This window comes from Phyllostomus discolor, chromosome 9 (genome assembly GCF_004126475.2).
Source record: "Phyllostomus discolor isolate MPI-MPIP mPhyDis1 chromosome 9, mPhyDis1.pri.v3, whole genome shotgun sequence".
Lineage (NCBI taxonomy): Eukaryota > Metazoa > Chordata > Mammalia > Chiroptera > Phyllostomidae > Phyllostomus > Phyllostomus discolor.
The window spans coordinates 12,333,362-12,360,725 of NC_040911.2; the positions used below are offsets into that span (position 1 = coordinate 12,333,362).

Genomic DNA, 27,364 nt, shown 5'->3' on the forward strand with positions numbered 1-27,364 from the left:
CGTTCTAAAAGAAGACCCATCAGTTTTGAAAAATAACCATGGAGAACAGCAGGATCCTGAATATCACCAAAACACAAACACTTGACTGTGTTTCTGAGCTGGTGCCCGAACACCCAAACATGTGGAGTCTTCCCAGTGTTGAGCGGTTACACACACGCCAGTCGGGTCTGCCCCCGCGCCTGAAGGATGCTAATCCTGACCCGCTGTCCTCCCTCCACAGGACTCCCAGAACAGTTCCTGGTGGTCTCAGTGTGAACATAAATCAGCGTATTGAGTGCTGACCGATATATTTCGGAAGGCAAAGCAAAAGAAGAAATCGTTACCTGAAACTTTTTGGGTTTGTGTGAAAAGGAGAGTATGTATTCACTAATGGGATTTCAATAATGTTTGAAGGCTATGAACAATGAAGAATAGAAATGGGTAGTAGTCATATGAAAAGACATCATCCTCATTAATACAGAAATCCAAATAATTATTGAAGCAATAATGAAATATCACTTATGTCTTACTGCAATAGACATTCAGCATCCTTAAGGGTATGAGGAAACTAGTAAAATACTTTTATTGTAACTGAAAATTAGCAATTCTTTCTTGACAAATTCTATTAAGTTCAAAATTCACATTTCAGACACAACATATAAAAAGGGAAACAAATAAGGGAGATTTCTCATTGGAAATAATACAAGAAGAAAGAGTATAAAAGAAAAAAATCAACCTAGAATTCTATACCCAGAAAAAAAAATCTTAAAAATTAAGGTGAAATAGTTTTTCAAATATCCAGAGGCTAAAAGAATTCATTACTCACAGACCTACTTCACAAGAAATATTTAATATTAGGCAACAGGAATGAAAACTACACAGGTAAATATGTAAGATTTTGTTTTTACTATTCAAATTTCCTTAAAATATAACAGATTAAAGAAATATGCAAATAGAATGAACAATGTTCCAAATGAGTAAAAACCCATGAGCAACAAATACAGATGATATAAAAGAGACTGACCCAATCATTCTGGGCTAGAATCATCCTTTACACAGTCACGTGGTCTGTGTACGTGAACAGCAGGAGACAAAGACAAAGGTGCGAGGCTACCACACAGTACAGGACCTTGTCTTAAAGGCTATGTGACCTAAACTTGTGGGGTTTTATACCCTTTAAGACAGTGGTATAAACCAAGTGTTGTTTACTTCCCAAAACTGATTTGCCAGCAGTGTAAGGATGGGTTAGAAGAAAAAATAGCCCTGGCTGGCGTGGCTCAGTGGACTGAGCACCAGACTTCAAAGCAAAGGGTCACCGGTTTGATTCCTAGTCAGGGAATGTGTCTGGGCTGCAGGTCAGGCCCCCAGTAAGGGCCATGTGAGAGGCAACCACACATTGATGTTTTTCTCCCCCTCTTTCTCTCTCCCTTTCCCTCTCTAAAAATAGATAAATAGAATTTCTTTTAAAAAAAGAAAATATTCTTTAAAAAAAGAACAAGAGAAAGAAGACAAAGAAACCAATAACAACAAGGCTCTATTTTTCCACACCTGTGCCAAGTTAACGATACACTGGAAAGAAAGGAGGGAGGGCAGGGTACCTAATGGGAAGGGTACCATGCCTTAGCAATTAATTGCACAAAAGGGTCCTAAGGGGAGGGTGTAGGTAGTAGAGACAGTTGTACTTCTACTCCAACAACTTCTTCCTTCAAAATTCCAGAGTGAGTCATCCAGAGAGGGGAAAATATCTCTGATTATACTTGGTTTTACCAAGATTTTCAAAAAGTATCATTTTTTTAAAGTTTTTTGTTATCCATGCCTTACATGCCCTTTAAATAGACATAAACAGATATTAATTCATAACTCTGTGCTACATGTTATTAAATAATAAAGTTTAAAAGGATGAAAAAACACACACTTATGAAATAAATACAAAAGAAATATTTTCAAAAGCCGAAGGGACAGAGAATACATGTTAAAAGTGATAACAGAGTGAAGTAAACTGCCAAGACTTCACACACTAACTTGTAGTGATATTTGGCAAGCACTCTTGGTGTTTGCATTTGAACAGAAACACCTAATAACTGTCCTTACAGAAACAGGCTTATGATGTGAAAATCCCTGTCGTTACCCAGTAAAGATAATCAAAATAGGCAGAGGAGAATGCTGTTGAGGCTTCGTACTGATCAGATAAAAAGAGCATCTTGTAACATCAGTCATTACTTAAAGCATGCCACGGTGTCCCAAACAGACAGGATTCGGACCCTGGCAAAGACCTGTGGGGGGGACGAGGCGTGCTGATGGGGAACACGACAGGTGAGGATGTGGCTGAAGCACACAGCAGCTCCAGGTGGGGGCAGACGCCGCCTGGGCCAGCGGCCCACCTTCAGTGAGTTCCTAGGTGGGAACGGGGTTTCATCTGGCCACCCCTGCGGCTTGCTGTCTGACTCGTCTTCTGACTACCCCGACACGTGACAGAAGACCAATTGCCATGGCACCCACATCACTTTGGCATTTAATAAAGATGACACAATAAAAGAACAAAAGATTCTGAACTTCTATCTCTCTACTTAGGTTTTCTATGACTAGCTCCAAACTCTATTCATTAGGAAGTCATCACTGGAGATAAAACTACCCATCTCAAGGGGAAAACAATGAAAAGAAAGTGCTACATGAAAGTATAAAGAAAATACATTTTTTAAAGATTTTATTTATTTGTTTTTAGAGAGAAGGAAGGGAGGGAGAAAGAGAGGGAGAGAAACATCAATGTGTGTTTGCCTCTCGTGCACCCCCTACTGGGGACCTGGCCCACAACCCAGGCATGTGCCCTGACTGGGAATCGAACCACCAACCCTTAGGTTTGCAGGCTGACGCTCAATCCCCTGAGCCACACCAGCTAGGGCAAGAAACACATTTCAAAGTGTGCACAAGGCAGAGACATCAGTACGATTCAAGAGCAAACAGAAAATTACGCTCTGTGCATGAGCAGTGTCAGCGGAGGGCGGCTTCGCTCGTAAAAATGCCCTCCCGGAACACTGAGAAGAGGGATAAAGTGCCTCCTCGGAGTTTTAATACATTTCATACATCAAACTTTGGCTGGGACTGATTTACTTAGCCTCATTTTTTATTTATTTAATAAATAAATAAATTTAATAAATAAATAATGTCGATACCTCCTGGATGTGCCTAACTGACTCCCTGGAGACTCCCATATCACTAGTTAGAGCCTGAGCAGCAAGGAGGAAAAGAGGGTGTATACACTCCCTATTGCGGTTGATGTCCAAAACAAATTCTGCTTCCCCGCTGTTATCTCAATTTAGCAGTCCTATTGACTAACAGTTTACCAAAAATCCTCCTGAAGGTCAGAATTCTGAGTTCTCAATATTATATATTGTGTAATCTAAAATGGGCTTAATTACACTAAGCTAATTATGGGAATAACACCCTCCAGCCATGCCCACAGGGGCCGTTTGTCATTTCCTTCTAGGAAATTCCTGGAAAAGTAACTTTGTCTTTAGTAAGGAATATAAAATTTAAACTATTTGAAATTTTCAAGTGTCATTACTTAAGCATATGTTTGAAAAATTCAGGAAAATTATAAATACCACCTTCCTTTATCATATTTATTTCACTTTTAAAAGTCCTAGACAAAAGCCTTGGCTGGCGTAGCTCAGTGGATTGAGCGCGGGCTGTGAACCAAAGCATCGCAGGTTCGATTCCCAGTCAGGGTACATGCCTGGGTTGCAGGCCATGGCCCCCAGCAACCACACATTGATGTTTCTCTCTCTCTCTCCCCCTCCCTTCCCTCTCTAAAACTAAATAAATCTTAAAAAAAAGTCCTAAACAAGTTTACCATACTTTTTTATTTAAGATATAACAGCTAATTAATATCTTGAGTGTTTCAAAAGAGCATTTTATGCATGTCATTACTGCTGTAAGAACTTTATTTAATATTAATTTCTAAAGGTCATATATTCCCAAGTTCAACAAAGTAACAAGTCAAGTAGTGTGTTTAATAACACACACACATGTACACACAGAGAAACTTGCATGTACACAAGCACACACACATGTTACGTGTACTGCATGCACCACGGGTGGACACTGTGACATTTTATTCTCCCAGCAACATTAGAAAACAGGAACTATTCTCGTCTTCATTTTGCAGATAAAGTTGAGGGACAAAAGTCTAAGGACTTGCAGGTCACAGTGCCAGCGAGTGGTCAGTTCTAAACTCACACCGAGTGGCCTAACTCCAGAACCAAAGGTGAACTCGGTGCAGCCGGTCAGTGGGGCGGACCACGTCAGCAAACCCACGCCTGTGCTGCGAGGCACACGGGGTGCAGCCAGAGGACACCAAAGCACGCCTTTCGTGCGTACAAATTTGCATGTGTCATACAACGGCAATTCTGGCTTTAAAAACGCACAGAAGTAAGACGAGGAAGAAATATGCCAAAATGTTAACGTTCGCCCCTTAGCAATGTGATCAGGGTTCATCTTTTCTATTTGTCTCTAAAATTTGACAAAAGGTATATGCATCTCCTACATGATCAGACAACAAAAAGAAAAGATAAATGCAAAAACCGTTTGACACCCCCCCAAGAAGGCTCTGTCTCATCAAGGCTGCCTTCGCTCTGGCAGCTACAGCGAGAACTCAGAAAGAAAAGGTCTCCAAGAGCCCAGCTCTGATCCAATGGAGGTTAAGAGAACTCCGACCACACCACAGTGCGGGCAGAAAGGTGTACATGCTGCGATTTCAACAAGAACTGCTTCAAACGGGTTTCAGTCCACTGGCACGTGATTACGTAAGTAGACTAAAATGTGTTCTTAAAAGCTTAAACTAATAAACACATTTAGGTCCATACTTAAAGACTTCCCAGGGACAAGGAGATACTATGTTCAACGTGATATATCGCTTGCCTATACTTTTAAGCTAAGCATTACTTGTTCTATAGTATGCCTTATACATAAAAATCTTGGAAACTGAAATTTTAAAGGTTCTCCCTAGAACTTAAAGCTTTCATTTCAATCACCTCCTGCTATTAACTGCCCAGTATTGATTTTCTGCTATTCAAATAAAAGAGGGTTTTCTCTTTTTTTCCACTGTTTCTGAATCTGAGGCAAAAATGGTTTCTTTATCCTGCTCACATCTTGCCTTATGAATTATATGAAATCACTGATTTTGGGCGGTCTATTATCTGTACATCTGTCCTAACGTGTACATTGTCTTCCATTACACCCCTCTGAAGACTGGCCAAGCCCCAGTATTCAGTGTAGTACAGCCCTTAGAAAAAGCAGCAATCAAAAGTAAAAGTAGCGATCTTGTTACATTTCCGGGCTTTCTTCCCTCATATTGAAGGTTTTTAATTTCTGGGAAATAGAACACACACGTGCAATGTCCGAGTCTCTCTCTCAGCCCCTGCTCTTACCGGTGTCCATCTGCCAGACGTACACAGAGCCGTCCGCGCAGCCCACTACCAGGTAGTCGTCCGAGGGCCTCCACTTGATCACTTGAATGGGGAAGAGATGGCGGGATGCCAGCATAATGCACTTTTTCTCTCGCAGGCTCAGCAGTCCTACCGAGTGGTCACTGGCTACCGAGCAGACACAGTGCTGCACCCTCGCCTGAAACGAAGAATAAGCCTTAATTATATTCAGACTCCACTCAGAATAAAAGGGATCCTGTCCTCCACGACTTAAGCCAACATTAAGGACACAGTGTTCACTGCTCCTGAAAACCGGCCACGATATGTGCTTGTGCTGAAAATATGTTCCTTCGTATTATACGCGAAACACCCAGTTCGATCATCACAGCCCTAAAAAAAAAATCCTAAATTAATCCTAGATTAAGAGTGGGAAAGATGCCTTGGAAAATCTGCTGTTAAGTGTGAAGATGACCTTACTAACATGATTGCTGTATACGAGCAGGCAGAGCTGGGAAAAAAAATTGATCTGTTATTATGTGTTCTCTTTCCACAGGATGAACCTGCCTTTGTTAGCGGCTGGGGCTGCTTTCCCCGGCGCTTCTGTTTGTGACTGTCATTTAGGCCCAGGCCCTTCCCTGCTCCTGTGCTCAAAAACAATACCCCACGGCCCCTCTGCCACGACCGTTTCTGCAGCAGCACACACATTCTGCATTATCAGGAGATGTGCTTCACGGCTTCTGTCTATAATGTCAGCAGGCGCACCGCCAACCCCCACACGCAGCGGCCAATTAGAATATGCTGCTGTGTCTTTCCTGCTCCTCTCTAGTTCGGGCCCTTCAATTCCTTTCTGGAACGAGGTGAAAGATGAATAATGGAACAAAGATGGTAAAGATTTTCCACTAGCAACAGAAAACACAACCCATGACCTGGAAAATTAAAAATTAAAGCCTTTCACTTTTTGAGACAATTGATAAGCAATTTAAAACTTAACTTTTTAGTGACTTGTGAGACTATGCTTTCAGTTCATGCGAAGGTGAAACCATATGGAAACAGTTGCCTTAAAACTTGTATAGTTTAAACTTAAAATTGTATACATTGTGGCTACTTATTGAGGAAGAGGGCCACTCCTCTACACATACAGCACCTCTTCTGTGCCACCCAAAGGGGAAGCCTCCCAACCTCACCCTGCTGGGCTTCCCTTAAGCAGAACAGCCTGTTCTCTCTCAGCTCAAGATTAGCTCCCTGACTGGTGTATCTCACTGAGTGAGACATGCTGACAGATAGCAGATTTTTTTTTAAAGGGAGGAGGTGGCCAAATATACAATGGGAAACACAAGTTACCATTGTTTTTATCCCCAGAACTTCCAAGAGCCTTTAACATGTAGATGTGCATCTAATTATCTGTACAAGAAGGACACACTATCACTCATCTCCAGGTTTATGTGACCACGGTAATCTTATAAGAGCTAAGTTTTCTTTTTCTTTTTTTAATTTTTTTTATTGATTCCAGAGAGAGGGGAAAGGAGGAAGAGAGAAAGAGAGAAACACTGATGTGAGAGAGAAACATCAATCAGTTGCCTGTTGTACACGCCTCAGCTGGGGGCAAGCCGCAACCCCGGCATGTGCCCTGACCAGGGATTGAACCAGTGACCTTTCGGTTTGCAGGACGACGCCCAACTGAGCCCCGCTGGCCAGGGCAAGACCTAGTTTTTGAAGAACACACTTTTGGGAAAAGTGCTATAACTAGTTCCTTTTATGTTTTGGCTACTAAGAAACTCAGGTCTCAATTTTCTATCCGTAACGGCTCAAGATCTTGGACATACATTTCTGCACGTGAAGTCTCCGTGGCCTCATCTCCTTTCTCCTCTCATTCTTTTCCCACCAAGGTTAGCTTTATTTTTAATCCTACTGAGTAATGTTTCTTTTTTGTAACAACTTAAAATCAATTTCTGAATGAAGCAAAGATAAAACAAAGATATTAAGATTTACCTATTAACTTTTTTCTTAAATTTAGGTGTTTTAGTTTTTTGTTTTGTGTTTGCTTTATTTGTACTTTTTGTTTTATGAATGTTTTAAATGCTATAATAAACATAGCATGTGTTTACTAATGTTAAGAGTTAAAATTAAGTTCAGAAAGATCATATTATAAACCTTTACTAAAGCATCATGTAGACCTTTCTTAAACAATAATTTGTTAAGCTTACTAAGTTCATGTTTCCCAATAAGCATTCAATTAAAACACATAACATGATTTCTTTCTTTAAAAGGATATATAAAGGAATGGGAGGGTAGGTGACTTATGGCACACAAAAATTAGCTTTACAACTAAGTAATAAATCAAAATGAAGTGACAAACTACAACAAATTCATTTAAATATAGACAATGGTACAGTAAAACAGAGTAAAATATATACCATAGTAATATATGCCTTTATTTTTGGTTATCTCACACTACATAAAATATTTGGGAGTTTCACCAGACATGCATTGCTAACCCAAGATAATACAATGGTGCTTTGCATTTCTACAGATTACCATTAGTGCTGGCTTTGTAGTTATCAAATATATGCATCATTCAACTTACGAAAAGGAATGATATGCTACATTAATGGTTAACTGCTATTTCCAATTTTGCAACACTAATCTGCCAAAAAGTGGTCACTTAATGTATTTCTTTCATCAGAGGAAACAGAAATCTAACAGCAACCTTTTTCTTTGTGTGTGATTAACTAAAAGAATATTTCCAATAGTTCTGGGTTCTAAACTTACCAGACTGATCACTACATAAGTTATCCAAAATCTCTAATCACTGTGTTGTGCCCAGAAACCAATATAATACTATATGTCGACTGAAATTGTAAAATAAAAACCTAAAGAGAATAATTCCTGAACTGCATTACTTTTCCACCTGTTCACACGTCAGTCAAACACTGGTCTGCCCCAGCATGCACAGCACCCATCACTAATGTTTGTTCTGCTACTTAGACTCAAACTCTCCAGAATCTTCTTTACAATGAGCTAATTCTTAGTCAAAGTCATACCCCTAAACTAGCCTCCCTGCTAGCCCCAAGCCCACTGTCATTTCATTAATGTTCACATACTCTCATCTTTCCTTTTTAAAGAGTAGAGAAAATGAGGCAGGAGTCAGGGTGAAGTTTGTTTCTCCGTTGTTGTTTTTTTTTAAGTGAATTTTTACAAATATTCTTTACTGTGTTCAGTGTTCAACTTACGGTAGATTGCAACATCTGAGATCACAGAAAACTGACCAATATCTCTCACTGTAGTTTACAACTGCAGACATTAAACAAACAAGTAAGGCTTCCCCATTCTTAGGAGAAGCCTGACCTTCTGCATCAAATCCTGTAAGTTCCCTGTCAAAACTCATTCCCTCCCCACGTAGGTGCAGGTGGACAACTTCAAAAATTCAAGAAAACACAATCCATCCTCATAAAAAGATTGAAAAGCTTTACGTTATCACTCTTATTAGTAAAAATAAAGGACATACACACCAAATATTAAATAGTATCATATGATCTGCTTTAATAAGTAGGTGTAATTTTCTGAAGGGAAAAAAAGAACTACAATTCCAAAAATTCTAGCTTTTAGTTTGCACATGATGGATTCTCTGTAACACATATATTTACATAAATATGTTTTAAAGAAAAGTCCTGCTCTTCTTTCATACAGTGCAATCATGATGGAAATTGGCAAATGACACAATCTACCCACAAAAAAAAAAAAGATCCAAAATAAACATGATATATTGCTCCTGTAAAGGAAAATAGGCATCTGAAGAGTTAACTCCGGCTTCACTGTAATAAGCAACAGTCTGGAAATAGCCAAAATAATCAAAACCGAAAACAAAAAAAAATCAATATTACTAAGCCCAAGAAAGCATAGTTATTAGAGGTACTTAACTCACAAGAAAAGATGGTTCTTTGCTTTTTAAATATGGATTAAAATAAATCTAATTTTTCTTCTTTCGAGAAAACACTAGTCCAGATCGTGTGAAGAAAACTGGCTGCAGTGGAAATGGCCCAGTACAGTAAAACCTCATTAATTTTGATTCCACTAATTAATTCTGAGTTGATGGTTACCTCTGCAGGCTGTGTGAAAACAAATTAATGGTATAAACAAAGCAAATGTCTAACCTATTTAAATGTAAGATGGAAAAAGACCATTCTCAAGCACCACTTTGGTATTAATTTTAATTCAACAATGGACAGAGTAATGATAAATAATTCTCAGCTATCTGTTAAATGAAGGCACTTAAAAGATTTGCTAAAACACAATTAACTTGGTTTCTTCTTATCTGTACTCAAAATTGCTAAAGAAGCACTCCTTAAAGAATATTTTGTAACTCCTATCTCTTTTGGATTTAGACCCAGCTTCCCCACAAATGAATGGAATTACTATTATTATTATTACTATTATTACTATTACTATATTCCAAAGATTTTGGCTTGAACATTTTCTTCACTGACAATGAATGATTCTATAATTTGATTAATTCCATTGTATTTCATTTCTTCTCATTTCAACTGGAAAACATTATTTAATATCAGGGTATTATAACAAAATAATGCGTAAGACATTTAAATTGTATACTTAAAATAGTAAAACAACAAAATGATGTAAATCTCATATCTTTAAATTATTTGAAAAGCATTTATGCTCCAAACTTTTTTGATTATACACCCATTCATTACAAAGCTTTGCAATGTATTCCCACTACATGTATATTTGTAAATTATATCTGTTCTCTGCCAATAAATCATGTATACTATAAAACATGAACAAGAATAGTATATATATTTTAAAAGGAGGCCTCAAAGTTAAAATGAACAAATTTAAGATGAAATGGAGCATTTTCATAAATGTCTTGCTAACAACTTCAACTTCATATTAGCATTAGTCGATACCTCCAGGTACAATAATGTATCTTTAAAAAGGTTTTATTGATGTAGTGGATACACATATTTTATATAATTATGATTTTTAGATGCCTTCCTGCCAGACTGATCAAATGACCACCGTTTGAACCTCATAATGTGGCTAATGAAAAGATTTCATTTTCACTGGAAACATCCTCCATCTTTACTTTCTCTGCCCTGGGTCAAGAGCCACGCGACAGGACCTGCAGCTCCCCGGAGCACACGCGTTCTCACTAGAAGCACGCCCCGTGAGAGCGCGCCGTCACTGCGCTCGTGGCGGCGGGCCTGCCCTTCCCCCACGCCGGCATGTGCCCATCTGCCGTATGAAATAAGCGAGGCACCGATGTCCTTCCGTCTCGTAGATGTTCAGAAGCTAATTTTTTTAATGTTAAAAAAATGACATACCCTGTCTGGCAGAGCTCAGTGGATTGAGCGTGGGCTGCGAACCAAAGCATTGCGGGTTCAATTCCCAGTCAGGGCACATGCCTGGGTTGCAGGCCAGGTCCCCAGTGGAGGCCATGTGAGAGGCAACCACACATTGATTCTCTTTCTCTCTTTCTCTCTCCCTTCCCCTCTCTAAAATAAATAAATAAAAAATCTTTTAAAAATGACATAAAAAAGCTCTAATAATTTATTCCCATACCCCCATTAACTGTCTCCCATATTCTACCTCAGCAACCACTGGCATCAACGAACACATCAATGCCACTTAAATTTTTCACTGTCACGGAACAGAACTTGCACAGCATGGACTAAGCATCTTATCAACTTGGCTGGTGCTTTATAGGTGAAAATTAACCAAATTCACGTTCTGAACACTATTAATTCTGCCCTAGAAGCAATATGCATCAATTCAAGAGTGAATTAAAAGCCGAGGCTGACAATAAGCAACAGAATATTTAGCCAAGTAAAAACTACTTTTTTATTTAGGTGGAAATAGTAAAATGAAAGGGAGGAAGATACTGGACCAAAGCTATTATTCCAAGGTTAAATACTTATTTTTCAAAGGATTCTCATTCTAAACCAAACAAAGTCTCGTCGAAGTTGCCAGGAAATAGTCTCCACGGAACATCAGTGCTGGGCAGCAGAACGCCACAAGCTATCGGAGAAGCTGATGGAGTCGGAACACACCGCCCAGGTCACGCGGCCTGACCTGAGCATTTACAAGACTTCATTTCCAGCCATTCCCAGAAGCCCCTCTGCAACCTGCCCCTGAGCACCTGCCGTGAATGACAGAAATCAAGAGACAGCTAGTTCAGCCCATCCACCGGCTCTCCGGGGAGATGACTTGCTTTCCAACGGCTCCCAGGGTAGATGGCATTTTTTTCCGGTTTCGCTAATTTGTTTGCTAGCCTAAATTCTTCTTTTCCCTCATACCATCTTCAGAGGCAATCTCTTAGCTGCCCAAACAATCTTCCTCCCTGTCTGCATATTCTTTAAATATCTGAGCACTAACCCCTGCCTCTCTCTCCCTTTAAGTGTGCCCACTGAGAGGCGAGCTCTGCACGGCCAACTCCTTCACTCACAAGTCAGCCCCACTCCCCTCCCAGCCGTCATCTGTGCCTCCCAGAACGTAAATGTGCATTTGACATGTATCGTTCATCACCTTTACATGTCCTGCATAAGGGGAAGACAAGAGCCTACAAACGTTCATTTCATTTCCACACGTTCACAAAACTATCATAGATCAAAATTTTTTTCAGCAATCCATAGCCCATCCTTCTTTAAAGAGAGAGAGAGAGAGGGGCAGGGAGAGAAAGGGAGGTGGGTGGGGGGAGAGAGAGAGAGGTGTTTGTTTTAACAGCTATTCTAGAGATAAGACCATGTGGTCAAACAAAAACACTGATTGCTTTTTCTAATTGGGTAATTATGGAAATTAAGAGTTTTAGGGACTATTTTTAATACCTTCATTCATTCACTACATACAAGATAACTATGAAGGAATGAAGAAACAGTGGGCTAATTAGAACTTCACCTTTCTTTGACTGCTCCCTTATTAGTAAAACAACAAATTAAAAAATGAATTCTCACCCTGGCTGGCGTAGCTCAGTGGATTGAGCGCGGGCTGCAAACCAAAGTGTTGCAGGTTCGATTCCCAGTCAGGGCACATGCCTAGGTTGCAGGCCACGGCCCCCAGTAACCGCACATTGATGTTTCTCTCTCTCTCTCTTTCTCCCTCCCTTCCCTCTCTAAAATAAATAATAAATAAATTAAAAAAAAAAAAAAAAAAAAAAAAGAATTCTCCCTGGCTGGTGTGGCTCAGTGGATTGAGCACTGGACTGCAAACCAAAGGGTCACTGGTTCAATTCCCAGTGACGGCACATGCCTGGGTTGTGGGCCGAGTAGCCAGCTGGGGGCGAATGAGAGGCAACCAATCAATATTTCTCTCCTTCTTTTTCCTCCTCCCTTCTCCTCTCTCTGAAAATATATAAATGAAATCTTTAAAAATATAAAATAAATGAAGAGTTTAATGTAAGATTGAAATCAGAGAAAAAAGATTTTTTTTAAATAAGTGAGATAATTTGTTAGCTTAGAGACTGAGATAGCCAAATCTTCAGACTCTGAAAATATTCGAAGGTTTTAAGAAACTGGAAAGTGTTGCCCTTTTCCCCTTTTCTGCATGCCAGTCAACTGTCTAAGGTTACCGCCCATCCCCACACCCAGAGCCGGAGCTGCAGACACTCAGGGACACGTGTGTTCTATAGCGCAGGGCCTCGCTCACCAGAGTGCAGTGAATTAGGACTCCTCGCGGCTGACGGTCCTGCCCTTTCTACGTATGGACTCCTCCCTTAGAACCTGAATGGCACCATCCATCTGACCTTGTAACTCTGAATCCGCCGCTTGGCACCCACCTATATGTCCCGCTCATACCCGTATCCTTACAAGAAAAGAACAACGAATTTACCCACCTCTGAGAGAACCGTGAACTACTTCTTCCTTTCTCATGGAAACAAGTGGGTTAATAAATACTGCCTCCACTTTCACAAATGAAGATGCTACAAGAAACTGTGTCACTTTGCTAGCGGTAAATTAATAGAATATATACACCAAAAATACCTCTTTGTTTAGAAAGGATGCTGGCTTGCTTTTAAGTCTACATCAAAGAACACAGAGAAACCCAATCTTCAGTGTCTACCACTGGGCAAGAGAAGTGTGTCCAGCCCACCATTGACACCCCAAGCAAAGCACTAAATGGAGCCAAGCCTCCCCCTCGACCCTCGGGGGTCATGCTGCTGAAGGCTTTGCGAAGGTCCATAAAGGGTCCTAATGGTGTCACATACATACACACCCATTGCTCTGATCTCTTGGTCATTATTTTCAAAGGAATGCACACACAGGTCAGGTTCCTGTCAGCGTTTGCCATATTAGGCCCATCGGGTGCTAGTCAGAACGGCGTCTCAAGGCTCCCGGTGCTTCCCACGGCACGCGCCATGCTAAGTGCCTCTGCAAACAGAGGCTGTTCACATACGTGTGGTTTTACACACATCTACAAAACTAAGACATCCAAATACATTCAATACATCCGAATACATTCAAGTACACTTAGAAATGAATAAATCCACATAAATATCACCCGTCTTGAAAGTCTTCCCAAACCCCCAGAGCTGGCTTACTAAATACTGCTTCTAGGACCTCCCGCAGGGCCTTGTGATCGGGGAGGCCACAGAACAGATCCGTCAGAATGTTTATGATGCCGCATCATAACGGCTTGTTTTCTAGTCTGGCTCCCGTGTTAGGTGAAATTCCATCAGGTCGGGCCTGGACCACACCCACTATTATATGCCTGGTCCTCGAACACCTGGAATAGCGCAGGCACTCAGATATTCGCTAAATAAACAATTACTCAAAAATATGCTGTACCTAGTTCAATAGGTACCTTAAAGGTCAGTTATTTTTTTCTAATAATTTCTGCCATTTTAAAAGAAATTTAAAATCATTTTGGAATCACTTTATGATAAGTTACTCCAGGAAAATTAGTCCTTGCCTTGTGTCATACTGCCTTTTCAGCCCAAAATAAAAAAGTTAAAATAATCAACCATTTCATTCACAAAGTTTAGCACCTCATCATCTCAGACTATCACTCAAGTGAATTTCACGCCAATGTCACCTTCCCTCCTAGCCAGGATATGATGTTAGATCCAAAGGAACCTTCCCTAAAGAGAGGAGCTCCCACATTCCTACAGGGCTGGGCACCACAGCAGCACCGCCAGGCCCGGCACGCCATCTCCCTCGTCTCCCTCCCTTGCCACCGAGGAGAGGCCCCTCCCCGACACTCTCCTGGGGCGTCACGGGCGGTTCCAGCCTCCTGTGCAGGGTGTGCTGTGATAGTTAAACACCCAGAAGATATGCAGAGCAGGGAAATGTTCTTCTTTTTATCTTACGTACAACAGTAATAGTGGTAAAAGTCTGGAAAACATAAAGTTATAAAGAATAAAACATAAATTAATCAGAATGAACCACCAGCACAGCACTGGTGTCAGTAAGCACACCCGTGCTTTCAGGGGAGAACGAGCGCTGTGCACGCGCACACCCTCTGCACACGGCCGCTGACAGGCCGAGAAAACGAGCGAGATCTACACGAGCGTAAACGGGATAGTGGAGAAATCAAGGGAGTCACTGGTGGTTGCATAAACCTATTCTTAAGCATCTGAAGGGCAATTTGGCAATACCTATCCAAAAGCCTTTAAAAATTAGCATGCCCTTTTAAACAGCAATTACATATTTAAGAAATTATCCTAAAAAATTTTGCAGATATGCAAAAGCATTTAGCTATACTAATTTTCACCCCCCCACATTCTAAAATTTTGATAAAATTCAATAAACTAAACTATAAAATAACATTAAAAATTATATTGGAATATACTTAGTAACATAGAGAGATGACCAGACCATATTTAGAAAATGTCTGTATTTTATACAACAATGCATTATTTAACTTAGAGAATAAAAATCAATTCAAAAAGACAGTACTGAATACATAGAAACATTTGACCTCAGAATCTAAAAGAATTACTAGTAAGTTTAAGGAGAAAAAAAGAATATTACATAACATTGTGTCTACTGTGACATATTGTAGAAAATTAATGATAGGTCTGCTTCTGGCTTTTGCTCAACTTACATTTACAAAATTTACCCTGCTTGGCTTCCGAGACTATGCTATAGTTATAGACATTGTTTTTTCAACTGTAATATTCAAATTAAAACAATAACAAAAGTCCAAATTTAAGAAGATAAGAGCTAATTCAGGCAAAAACTTTAGGTAGTTTTTCAGAATGAAAAGTACATTATATTAAAAAGAAAATCTCATTTGTTCATTGCTTTTACCAGCTGTGAACATTAGACAAACTGTATATACATAATCACATATACTATTCACATTATTACATCTCTCCATAGGAGCTAAGGGTTTGATACTGTCAAATGAAGGCACAAACTCTAATACTCAGGTTAGGTAACTGGCACTCCCGTTTCACAAACCCATGCTGCCCCCTTCTGGATACTTTGGGAAATTATATGAACTTAAATGTTTAGCAAGATGGTATAAATGAAAAAATCATCATTTTTTAAAACTAATCTATTAAAGTGGGGATGGTGGGGGTGGGGGGAGCAGTGGGGGTATATGCAGACAACTGTACTTGAACAATAAAATAATTTTTAAAAACCTAATCTATTAAAGAACAGTCTATATTACACAGAGAAACATATATATTATTGGTACTAACAGTTAATTTTGAAACATTTTCTAAAAATTCTGTTCTGAATAAAGTTCTAGCAGTAGCAAAGAGCTCTGATAGATCAATCATCCATGCCAATTAGAGAAGAAAATAAATATTAAATATGCTTACTAAAAGTCAATAAAACATTTTGTTCCCTTCCATACTCATTGTTCTCACTCCAAAGCTGACTCTATTCTGGTACTAAGCTCTCTTCAGTTTAATTTTAGTGCTTTCACTACCTATTCCTATGCCCAGAAATACATAGCAGAGATTTGCCTGCATTTAAAATGGAAATAAATGGCGTCCTACTGCATCACAGACAGAGGGCCCTGTGTCAGAGGCCACACTCCTGCACACAGCCCCTGCAGCACGAACCGATGGAGGAACCGTGGAGAGCTCGGTGCAAAGGCATCGGCACAGCCCGACTGTGAAGAACTATGCCGTGGGGTCACTGGGGTTATTTTTTAACTTTCTGAATTTTCATTCTGGTCAATCCTATCTACCTGGCTTATTAAGAAAAAAAATTTTCAAAGCACTGTTGATTCTTAAAATTTTCGTCTCCTAATTTTTTTTCCAAAGCCTAGTTTCTCTCTCTGAAAATAAACAAATAAACTATGTGAGAATAAAACGTTCTTCAGTCTAGGAGAGTGGACTCCTTCATATGAGTGGCTACAGTAAAAGGAAAAGGATGGATACGCAGGAAAGGTAAATAGCCTGGCTGGAGGGTGGGAGGGAAGAGATGGGGTGGCTCCCACCTGCAACTGTGGAACCCTGCTGCTGGAGGTTCAGAAGGCTCCTGCTTCGGACAGCACCGGCCCCCCTCTGGGTGGCTCGCTTCCTGGCACTTCCCTGGCACCTGCTGCACTCGTGTAGCTCCCAACCGCCTCGAGTTCAGATTTTGAAAATTCACTCAAACCCACCTCGGACTGCTCTTGAAATCTAAAAAGCATTCTATCTCTAACCACTGAATTGTTTAAATGTATTAGCTACTTGAGTAAGATTAAACTAAAATGATACAGTTCTGAAGTATTAAAACAGAGCACAGGAAGTCTCTGAGGGATCACAAGCCACTGCACTCGGGGTTAAGGGAACCAGGTGGCTGGAGAACTGCAGGGGAAGGAGACGGGTTTTTCATGCATAACCTTTACTACCTTTTGCCCTTCCTACTGTGTGCATCATTACCTGTTTATAAAATATTTTTAAGAAACCACAGTAAATAATATTAGTTTACAAGTGCACATTACAAGTGCAATATTATATTCCAAGTGCATGTTAAAATTCAAATAAATCAGTTAAAATTTGGCAAGCCTATTTTTTAAAAGATTTTTCTAAAAAAATCTATGTGAATATTTGAAGTGGAAATCCAATTTAATAATAAAATAAAAATAAAATTAAATGTAAATTTTATTAAAACTGCCTAATAAGTATCATAACTGAATAGTTTATAAGGTCAAAACCATTCATTTATAAACAATCAACTTAGAATGACAAACAAAAATGGTCCAGGACTTTATATATTTTATTTACTATATTTTATTCAAGTACTGTGTAAATAGATAGTTTCACGTTTTTTCTTTCACGTGTACATCATCTATCTTTCATACAGTACATTTTGTTTTATCCAGAGCCTAAACCACCAAAAAGAAAAAAAGCAACAACCTTAAACTAAATTTTTTTCTCCATATTCCACATGCTTAAAAAGAAATAGGAAAGGCAAATACCCTAATTTTAGAGATCTCCAAACTACAAGCCCCAGCACCTGTCCCAGAGTCAAATCTCACAGGTGTGTGAGAGAAGATCCCCGTCTCCAGCGGCACCACCCTCTCCACCCGGCACCACCCTCTCCACCCGGCAGAGGGTGTCATTTTTCCTCACTAGACAGTGCAGACGGTGCCTAAGCAGGAGACAAGCAATGGTTCTGCTTCCTACTTCTTAACAACCTTCTATTTTATTTCTTACAAAATAAGAATACAAAAATCACCAACCTTGTACATTCTTAATTATGATTTAAGTAATTTTAAAAGCACAACTAACATTTGTTTTAAAACACCCCTCCCTGAAAAAAAAGTTGCAAGAAGTCAAAATCTAACTTCCCTCTGAATATACCTAAGATAAATACCAAATTCTCTTCTCATCAAAAAGGCAGATGGCAAACTTTTCAGTATTTATCTTTAATCATTATCTTTAGTCAATTTCATAATTTTCTAACTACCAGTTACAACTTTAAAATAAAAATATTTTTCTGCTAAAAAAGAGACACTGGATCAATTTATGGAGCGGCATTTCAAATTCAAGCATTAGAGTCAGTATATCATATGGTCAGCTTTAATTTCAGCAAGAGTCACTTGCTAAACATTTAGCAGATACCAAATTCTGTTCTAGCCTTTTTTTTAATCAGCTAGGTTCTTAGATCTTTAAGCACATTTAAATGAAAAGGTTATTAACTAGGCAGTCCTTATTTACTGGTTAAATAATCAGCTTTGTCTTCACCAGTACTTTAGAAGGTCCATCACAAACACGAAAGTCTCTACTGTTAGGTAAATTGCAGCTCACACGCCCTTTCCCAAGCACCTGGTCTGTGTCTCTCTGGTCCACATCCCCCAGGCGACTGGCAGCGCGCTGGCCCTCTCCTGGCCTATTGGGGAGCCCGTCCCCTCCTCAGTTACACGCGTGTCTACTAAGTAGTGTCCTGACCAAGAACTATTTTTAAATGCAGTTGGTCAAACACACTTTCTTAACTACCACTTAAAATTTTCAAAAACTTCACCAGAAAGTGCGCTCATGCCAACACGTAGGATAAAACATGGACATATTAATGTGATTCAAATAGGAACCGTGACCTCATGTAAACCCCTCGGAGCAAATTTTCCCTTAAACCGTACACATAATTATATATGAACAGCATGTTCCAAATGTTTTATTCACATTTTAAAAAATTACCCACATCAAAAATGGTTGTTCTAAACTGATAAAAATAATCTAAATAATGAGTTTCAGCATCAAAATATTAGGCCACCAAAAGTAGTCAGGGATAAAAATGTTCATGTTTCTTTACAATGCAAAACTACTGTAAAATAAAGTTTAGGGCAGGGTTGTAACAGTGCTATCACTTATGAGTGCCAAAGTATCACCTATTTCACTAAAATATGACATACAATTGCTTATTCAAGTAAGTACATGGGAATTTTTCACAGGGATAAAGATAAGAAACTAACCACCAATTGCGGAAGAAAAGGAAAGGAAAAGACAGGAATAAAAAAAAGGAGAGAGAATGATTAAGACCCCGAATTGTCAAATCCGGCAGAAAACATGACAGAGAAACGCTGGTACTAGGACTTCTTACAAAGCCACCAATCCCAGATCAAAATCTAGCCCTGACAGAACTACACAGATAAAACACATTATCAGGGAAATTAAATGGGCAGAAAGGCCAAGAAACATGTCTTGGGTTTTGAAATAAGACCCTGTGAAACTGCAGATAAACAAGTAAAATATTTTTCAGTTCAAGAAGACCATTACTGTGACAGTGAGCAGATTATGATAAGCATGAAATATGTGCGCAAGAAGATGGTGTGTGTGTGTGTGCGTGCGTGTGCATGCATGTGAGTGTGAGATAGTGAATACACACACAAAGGCGGCTAATCACACAAACAAGTTCTTAATTAACTAATTACAGGTCTGTTGCTAATCAATCTGAAGCTCTCATAAAGTCTCACACGCCTAGAATTGGTGTGTTTCATATCTGACATCGCGGCCTGACACACACGTCACTGAGAAAGCGATGCGCTTTCACGAAGGGATGCACGAAAGGTTCCAAGATCATTCCCAGTGCCTGATATACTTTCCCTCGACACAATAACTGTTTATACAAACAAGCCCTACTTATTTATAAGTGTCGATGGCTATTTTTGCTTCTACCAAAGTATACCTTACTTACCTTTTTGTTCAGATAGACCTGAAAATAATGAGACTCTAGAAGGTCTTTGGGGATATTAAAGTTATTTTGAACAGAAAATTGAAGCTCCACCCAGTAAACACATTCTAAACTGCTACTATGTTTGAAGGGCAAGCCATGCTATTTAGGAGCCAACGACAAGGAAAACCACAACCGGCATCTTCTGTTTCTATGTGCCCAACAGTAAATAATCATGGCCTTGCCTAATCTTTACATGCTGCCATTATTTCGTTTTAAAATTAGAAGAGTTTTGTGAATTCTCTTGTCACGTTTCTTTTCAGTGGCTCTAGGCTCCACCTCCATGCAGCCTGACAGCAACATAACTCCACTCTCCCACAGTAAAGTAATCTGTTTGGGTCAACTTACACTACAGTTTTCAGGTGGAACTAGGAGTTGAGTGATCTCGCCACCGTGTACACAGAAGATGTGTTTCATTTCTCCAGAAAATATGTCCCAGATTATGACCGAAAAATCCACACCTCCAGATACCAGGTGTCTTTGGTCGTAGCGAGCTGAGACCTGATGAGGATATAGCAAACATGTGACTTTGTTCCGATGACCTCGGAGAGTTCTGTGAGGTGGCCAACCTGCGAACGAGGTGTTGGATTTAAAATGGGAAAATAACAGTCTTACAAAGTTTCAACAAACAACAGTAAACAAGCATTGTCAAAAGAGCTACACATTTCAGCAAAGAAAAGGCTTCTGACTCTGTCTTCTAAAACTGCTCCGTCCACTACAGCAGCCACCTGCCAAGTGAGACCACTGAGCACTGGGAGTGCGGCCAGCCCAGACTCCCACGCGCTGTCCGTGTCAGATGTACATGAGACTTCATAGCCTCAGATACACAAAATAATAACGATAACTATCTCATTGAAATGGAAGTAGTTTTGCCATACAGGTTAAGTAAAATATATTATTAAAACTAACTTAACCTGCTTCATTTTTACTTTTTTAATGTGGCCACTAGAAAATTACACTCATTATTACATATATATATATATATATATATATATATATATATTTCTGCTGGAGAGCACTGTTCTAAAAGACTAATGGTATTAAGGACAATATTGATAATTATTTAGTAACCCATAGAGGTAACTGTTAGTAAATGGGTCTATTAATATGCATCAAAGAGATAAAATTGGGTACTTCTTTATTCACTGAGAATGCTCCTTATTCGGAGAACGGGCACTAAGTATTTTCTCATCTGCACACTAAGCTCTGGCAACTGCACAGCCCCCTAACGGCGGCACTGAGGCACTGCATCCGCTGAGCGCCGGGCGCACCAGCACTGCTGGCACCGCAGTCCCAGAGCTCTCCAGGCCCCCCGACGCGGGCAGGGCTGCGGTCTACCTCTTCGGAGCATGTGTTCCCCCTGCAGCAGCTGCACGATGGCCGTCTGGGTGGCGGGCACGATGACGATGCTCCCGTCTTCGCGGCCACACACGAGTCGTCCGTGGGCTGGTATGTACACGCTCGCGGTCACTTTAAGAGGCTCGTTACTGTTGGGAATCACACTCAGCTGATCTATAATTCCAGCAGGACAAGGAACAAGCTTATCAAATGCCTCTTGCAAACTGACGGAAGTTGTTATTTCCAATCCTGTGGAGGTTTGATTGTGTATAAAAGAAAAAAGAAAAGCAACATTGCGCATGTTAGAAAAAAATAAAAAATATTAAAATAAACATGCTTAGAGTTGAATTAGTAATATACCAAAGAATGATAATTGTCACCAGCTATAATTTTAAGAAGAAAATGACACGACATGACACCTGTTAGTCAGTGGTTAGTATTTAGGTTGCTAAATTACAAGAACGAGGAATTAAGAAATTGCTGTACCTGACTTACTGTTACCTTCTTCACCTTCCTGTTTACCAGGAGTGTCTGATATGTTCCAAATATTCAACCTTCCAGAAGAATCTCCCTGAATTAACAGTTTATGGGAGTGCTCGCTGGCTCCACAGAAGAACCGAGTGACAGGAGGACAAATGAGCAGCTGAAAAAAAAATTGTTCAAACATTTTAGCTAACGTTTTAGACAAAATATTTTACACATTAACATTTTTTTCACACAAAGATGCTAAGTACTTTGCCTCAGGACCAGAGTAAAGAAAACCATTTATAGCATGAGTATTCAACAATATTTTCATGTAATTCTGTAGCATTGATTTGCATGTCAATTAATATTCAAATCCAGTATAACACAAACAAGTAAAAATTATATTTATAGTCTTTCTATAAAATTAGTTATTTATATTCTTTTTTGCTGATTTATAAAAACTGATTAGTCTCCCTGGCCAGTGTGGCTCAGTTGGTTGGAGCACCATCCCATAAACCAAAAGATTGCAGGTTCAATCCCTGGTTGGGTACATATTACCAAGGGTAACCTCTCTCACATGGATTCTCTCCCTCTCTCTCTCTCCCTGCCTTTCCCGCTCTCTAAAATTGGTGAGCATGTCCTTGGGTGAGGATTAACAAAAAACAAATCTGATTGGTCGCCACAATAATGCAATTTATTTAACTGTCCATTATTAAATAATTAATACAAAGACATTGCACTCTTTACTAAAAAGTAGTCTCCATTCAAAAGGTAAAAAGGGGAGAACTGGCTAATCCTAGCCTTTTGCCTGTTCCTGATGAGTCACTAAAAACAGCAGCAAAATTAAAATACCAAGTTTGTGCGACTGGAGGGCTCCATGCTTGCAAGGGAGGATATTCTTCAGCTAATCATATAACATTCCACTTGTCTACATCCACAGAATTAATTTGAACCTGGCCCGATATGTCAGCTATAAACTACTAGGGGGAAAAAGCATTCATTAGGGTCTTATGTGTACTTTCATTATAAAACAAATTTGTTTTCTGCTTAAGATCTTGTGCCTTCAGTAAGATCATTTATCTGAAATTCTAAATAGTGGTAGATTCCTAAAATTAAAGTTTAGATGTATCAATTCACAGATACTTGAATATTAAAGCACAGAATCCTATCCTGAAAAGCAATAATAAATAGACTTTGGTTTTGACAATTATAGTTAACAAATAACCTAATTACATGTTTGGTATTGTTACTCTAAAAAGCACTAGCCTTTGGAAATACGTGTACACACACACACACACACACACACACAGCATAATCAATTATTTGACTTTTCTTGAAACCTGAAAATCACTGAATGTTTTCATCGATAACATGCTGAACAAGGAGGAGTTGCTATGGCAGCTGTAATAATCAATATTCTGTATTTCAATAAATGAGTGCCTCATAGCACATAATGATATCTTTTAATTTAAAATGTACTGGGGAGCTGCTATTTAAAGGAACAGGAAATGTATTTATTTTGCTTTGTTTGTGTATACCTTCTGTAAAACCCCCACCCCGTACTTCCACTGGGAGTGCCCGCCTAGGCTGGGGAGCAGCGAGTGGAAGCTGAAGCTGAGAGAAGGCAGGATGGGTCGCAGACGACCTTAACCGTGCACACACGTGTAAGTTCTGTATGTTCAAAATAGTCATGGTAAATAGCAATTCCCTTCCCCGATCGTCTTTCCACGTAAAGATGGGACAAAATTTTCAGAAAGATAAAGCTGTGGAAGCCCAGGTATAAAGGAAACTTTAGTTCCAAAACCAAAGCTTCTTTCTTACTAGTGAAGACCCAGTACTAAGAGTTGAAAACTCAGTACGAAGCTGTTGCAGTTCAACTTTAAGTTGATATTAACCAAGTTTTAAGAAATCATAATAAACTTCTATTTTAATAGAGAAAAATTTCTTTTATTCTTCATTTCTAAAGTCTAATAATTTAAATCACTTGTTTTTGGGGGAGATACTGCGATGCCCTGCTGAAATATAACGAACTGCTGTTAGTAAGCACTATTACGTGATGATGTTTGCCCTCTACAGGGACGGTCCATCTGTCACCATGTTTACAGTTGCATGAACACGTGAAATAAATGCACACCCTCAATACAAACTTTATCATAAAGGTCATTTCACTACATTCAGCATTAAATCATTTGTATTCTCAGAGAATGATGAATGCTGTATTGTAGGCATAATATATGTCTAAGGCATGCAAATATTAAAATTGTGCCTATAACTGACCACGTCAAAGCGTTTTACAGTGTCTAACGCAGTGCCTTGAAACGTATTGAACCTTTTGAATGATGAGCTACCAAAAGGCACCCAAAAATATAGTTATGAAAAATGTTCAATGTAATTATCAACTATAAATGATACCAGAATACTCTCACCTCTTTATCTGTTCGAGCCAAGAGGCTGTGTTGTACGGGAGGAATTAAATTTTCAACCGCCTTCCCCACGTCACTGCGGAAAGAATCGCTGGCTGGAAGGCAACTGAAAGGGAGGAAAACACAACATCCAGTTAAAATGCCGACCCTGCGGATTTTGTCAGTCCACACGATGAGGACTTTGACATGAACAAAAAAATGGTTTTTTAAATTATAGTTAATTTAGCATTAAATTAATGAATGCCATTAAAATACCATTTCAAAAAAAAAACCTACCTAATTTTTGTACTTAGAAATTAAATTGCAATTACTCATCTAACTCAAGAAGGTCTGAGATTTTTTTTTACCTACATTAATTAAATATTTACACTATACATGTTTTCCTATTTCCAGGCTATACCCCCAATTCAGAATCTTGCTTGTGATCAAAGTGCTAACTTATTGTTTATTGAATACCTGGCAGGAAGTTTGTAAATGTAACTCTGCCCATTTTCAGTCCAAATGATGACTTTATCTGCCGACACGAAGTCACCGCCAGTCCACGTCTGCCCGTCCTCGCTGGGCCCGGAACACAGCAGGGAATAGTCTCCAGCGTCGAACACCTACAAGGAGCAAGAAGTTCACAGTCTGGTCTGCGCTGGAGTCATTTTAAGTAAGATGCGGCCACATTCCTACTTTAAAAACAGGAAAAAATCTTCTAGACTCTATTTAACCTCCTCAGGCCTTTCAAGTTTGCTAGCCAGTTAAAGACGTTTTGTCAGTGAGCTCGGGGCACAGTGACGTCAGGAGGGAAGCACCAGCAGGAGCCCAGCTGGGGGGAGGGACCGCAGACCAGGACCTGGGGAGCCGGGCTGGCTGCAGGCCGGGATCCTCAGCCTGTCTCATCAAGAGAACGACTGTACCGGGGAACCAGCCTCTGGAATGCACGGTGATGACTCCTGCTTTTTTTTCTGTCCAGTGACCTTTCTAACAAGTAACTTTGACATCAGAATACCTCCTAACTAACGGGGGAATTACCTCACTTTACCTCTTTACATCAATGTTCCAAAACACTGTAAATAGAAAGTTAATAGACTCGGTTAATTATTTAATAATTCTCACAAAGGAGTGTTCCTATGATGTCACCAGCGACATAGGCTGCTGACCTTCCGGGGCCACCGTTCTCAGATGACTCCGAGAGTCACCGCAGGAAGCAAGCGGAAAGGTGCTGCCACCCCACTTTACAGGCAGGACCCGGATGCAAACGAGGGTTCCATCACCTGCTCTAGGTCATGTGTCCAGTAAGTGACAGAATGAGGACGACAGCCCTGGTCTTAGAATTCCTGGCAGAACGTTCCTTTCTACCACCTTCAATATTTTAAAAAAGTACATTCTGCACTGCTAGAAAATTTCCCCAGGAGGAATGAGTAATTCAATAGCCCAGAGTTTTTACTTTATTTTTCTCCAAAGAAAAAGAAAAAACAATGATGTTGCTGGTGCAAGAGCCTTGAAATTAGAACAAATCCTAGCTGAATTCATCGTGACTTCCTGTAATATCAATATTCATCAGTATATAACATTAGCACTACAAGAATAGCCAAGAAAAAGCCCAAGAAAGGCTAATAAAGGAAGACCACCTTCTGCCCCTATTATCTATTAAAACAAATGACAGAGCTAGAGAGAATAAAACGTTACAGCTACTGCCAGAGCTGTGATGAAGTTCATACAGTTAGTACACGAGCAGATAAATCAAGTCAGGGAACAAATTGAAGTAATGCAGGGAAAAAGTGTATTACAGAGGCACAAGAATAGAAATATGAGTTATTCAATAAATGGCATCAGGAACTTGGGAGTGTTCTATCTGTAATAAAAGTAAAATAGTATTTACACCTTACAACTCATACAGAATGAATTCCAGATTAAAGATTCAAAGATAGTGCTCGCTTCGGCAGCGCATATACTAAAATTGGAACAATACAGAGAAGATTAGCATGGCCCCTGCGCAAGGATGACACGCAAATTTGTGAAGCGTTCCATATTTTTATGATTGAAATAAATAAATAAATAAATAAATAAAAGATTTAAAGATATATAAGGTAAAATCACACACACACTAGAAAAAAATAAAAGATTAAAAATAAATCTCAGCTGTGGCAAGCCCTTTAGAACATGTCGCAAACTGTTTTAGGGGCCGTACGATAGAAAATGATAACTTAACCATATTAAAGCTGAAAACTTCTTTATGGCAATAAATATACCAAAAAAGTCCTTCCGGTGGGCGGTAGTTTCACTGTAATATTGTTCTGTGTGCATTTCTCTGAGGACTAGTGAGGCGAGCCCCTCTCTACACTCACTGGCCGCCTGGCTTTCCTCTGAGGAAATGTTGTTGTCCATTCTCCTGCTCAGTTGTATTTTTCACCTTGATTTGCAGGAGTTGGTTTTTTATAAATAATAGTCCAGTTCTTCATCATGTGTGTATATGTGAGTATTTTCTCTCACTCTGTGGGTTGGCTTTTCACTCTTATATACGCATTTAAGAAAAGGCTGTTCTCACATGATTATAAAATGCATACAATAAATTCACACAAACACTAGACAATACATCTGTGAGAGGAAGGGAAGCACCAGGGGAAAGGTGTGGACTTTACACTACATCCTCTTGCACTGTTTCTTAGTACTATTTGCATAAATTTTGAATTTTAAGACAAAGGAAGAACTGCATAGAGCTCACCGTAAACTAAGCAGCTGCCAGCTTTTCCTCTTTAACCTTGTTCTGAAACAGTACAGGTGGTGAGATAAACATAAGACACTGCTGCCCTAGTCAGTCCCTCTACTACAGAGCCTTCCCCTTTAAGACAGGACAGCCTTCCCCTTTAAGGCAGGACAGCCTTCCCCTTTAAGGCAGGACAGCCTAGTAGCAAGGAGAGCTGCCACAGTCGAACCACCTGAACCACAATCCAGCAACTGCACTCCCACCTGAGAGCTCAGCCAAGCTGTCTATCCTCCCCAATGCCTCAGTTGCCTCATCTGCAAAACAGGGAAAGTGACAACTCCTACCGTGCTAGGCAGCCTCTAGGACTGCCCCACTCATGCCCTGCCAGCAGTCACACCCTCGTGAGCCCCTCTCCCCCAG

The 27,364-nt window shown here is 39.7% G+C and overlaps 1 protein-coding gene and 1 non-coding gene across 2 annotated transcripts in view; one reads left to right on the forward strand and one right to left on the reverse strand.

Annotated features, from left to right (window-relative positions):
- Window positions 1-27,364, reverse strand: part of WDR7 (WD repeat domain 7) — a 291,161-nt gene that overhangs the window by 231,567 nt on the left and 32,230 nt on the right. Inside the window, 6 exon segments of the mRNA XM_028524165.2 lie at window positions 5,406-5,601; window positions 20,375-20,595; window positions 21,365-21,613; window positions 21,866-22,007; window positions 24,256-24,358; window positions 24,709-24,854. Of these exon segments, the coding sequence (XP_028379966.1) occupies window positions 5,406-5,601; window positions 20,375-20,595; window positions 21,365-21,613; window positions 21,866-22,007; window positions 24,256-24,358; window positions 24,709-24,854 (1,057 nt within the window).
- LOC114507225 lies at window positions 26,168-26,274 on the forward strand. Its single transcript, XR_003685472.1, has one exon. It is a non-coding gene; the product is annotated as a U6 spliceosomal RNA (small nuclear RNA).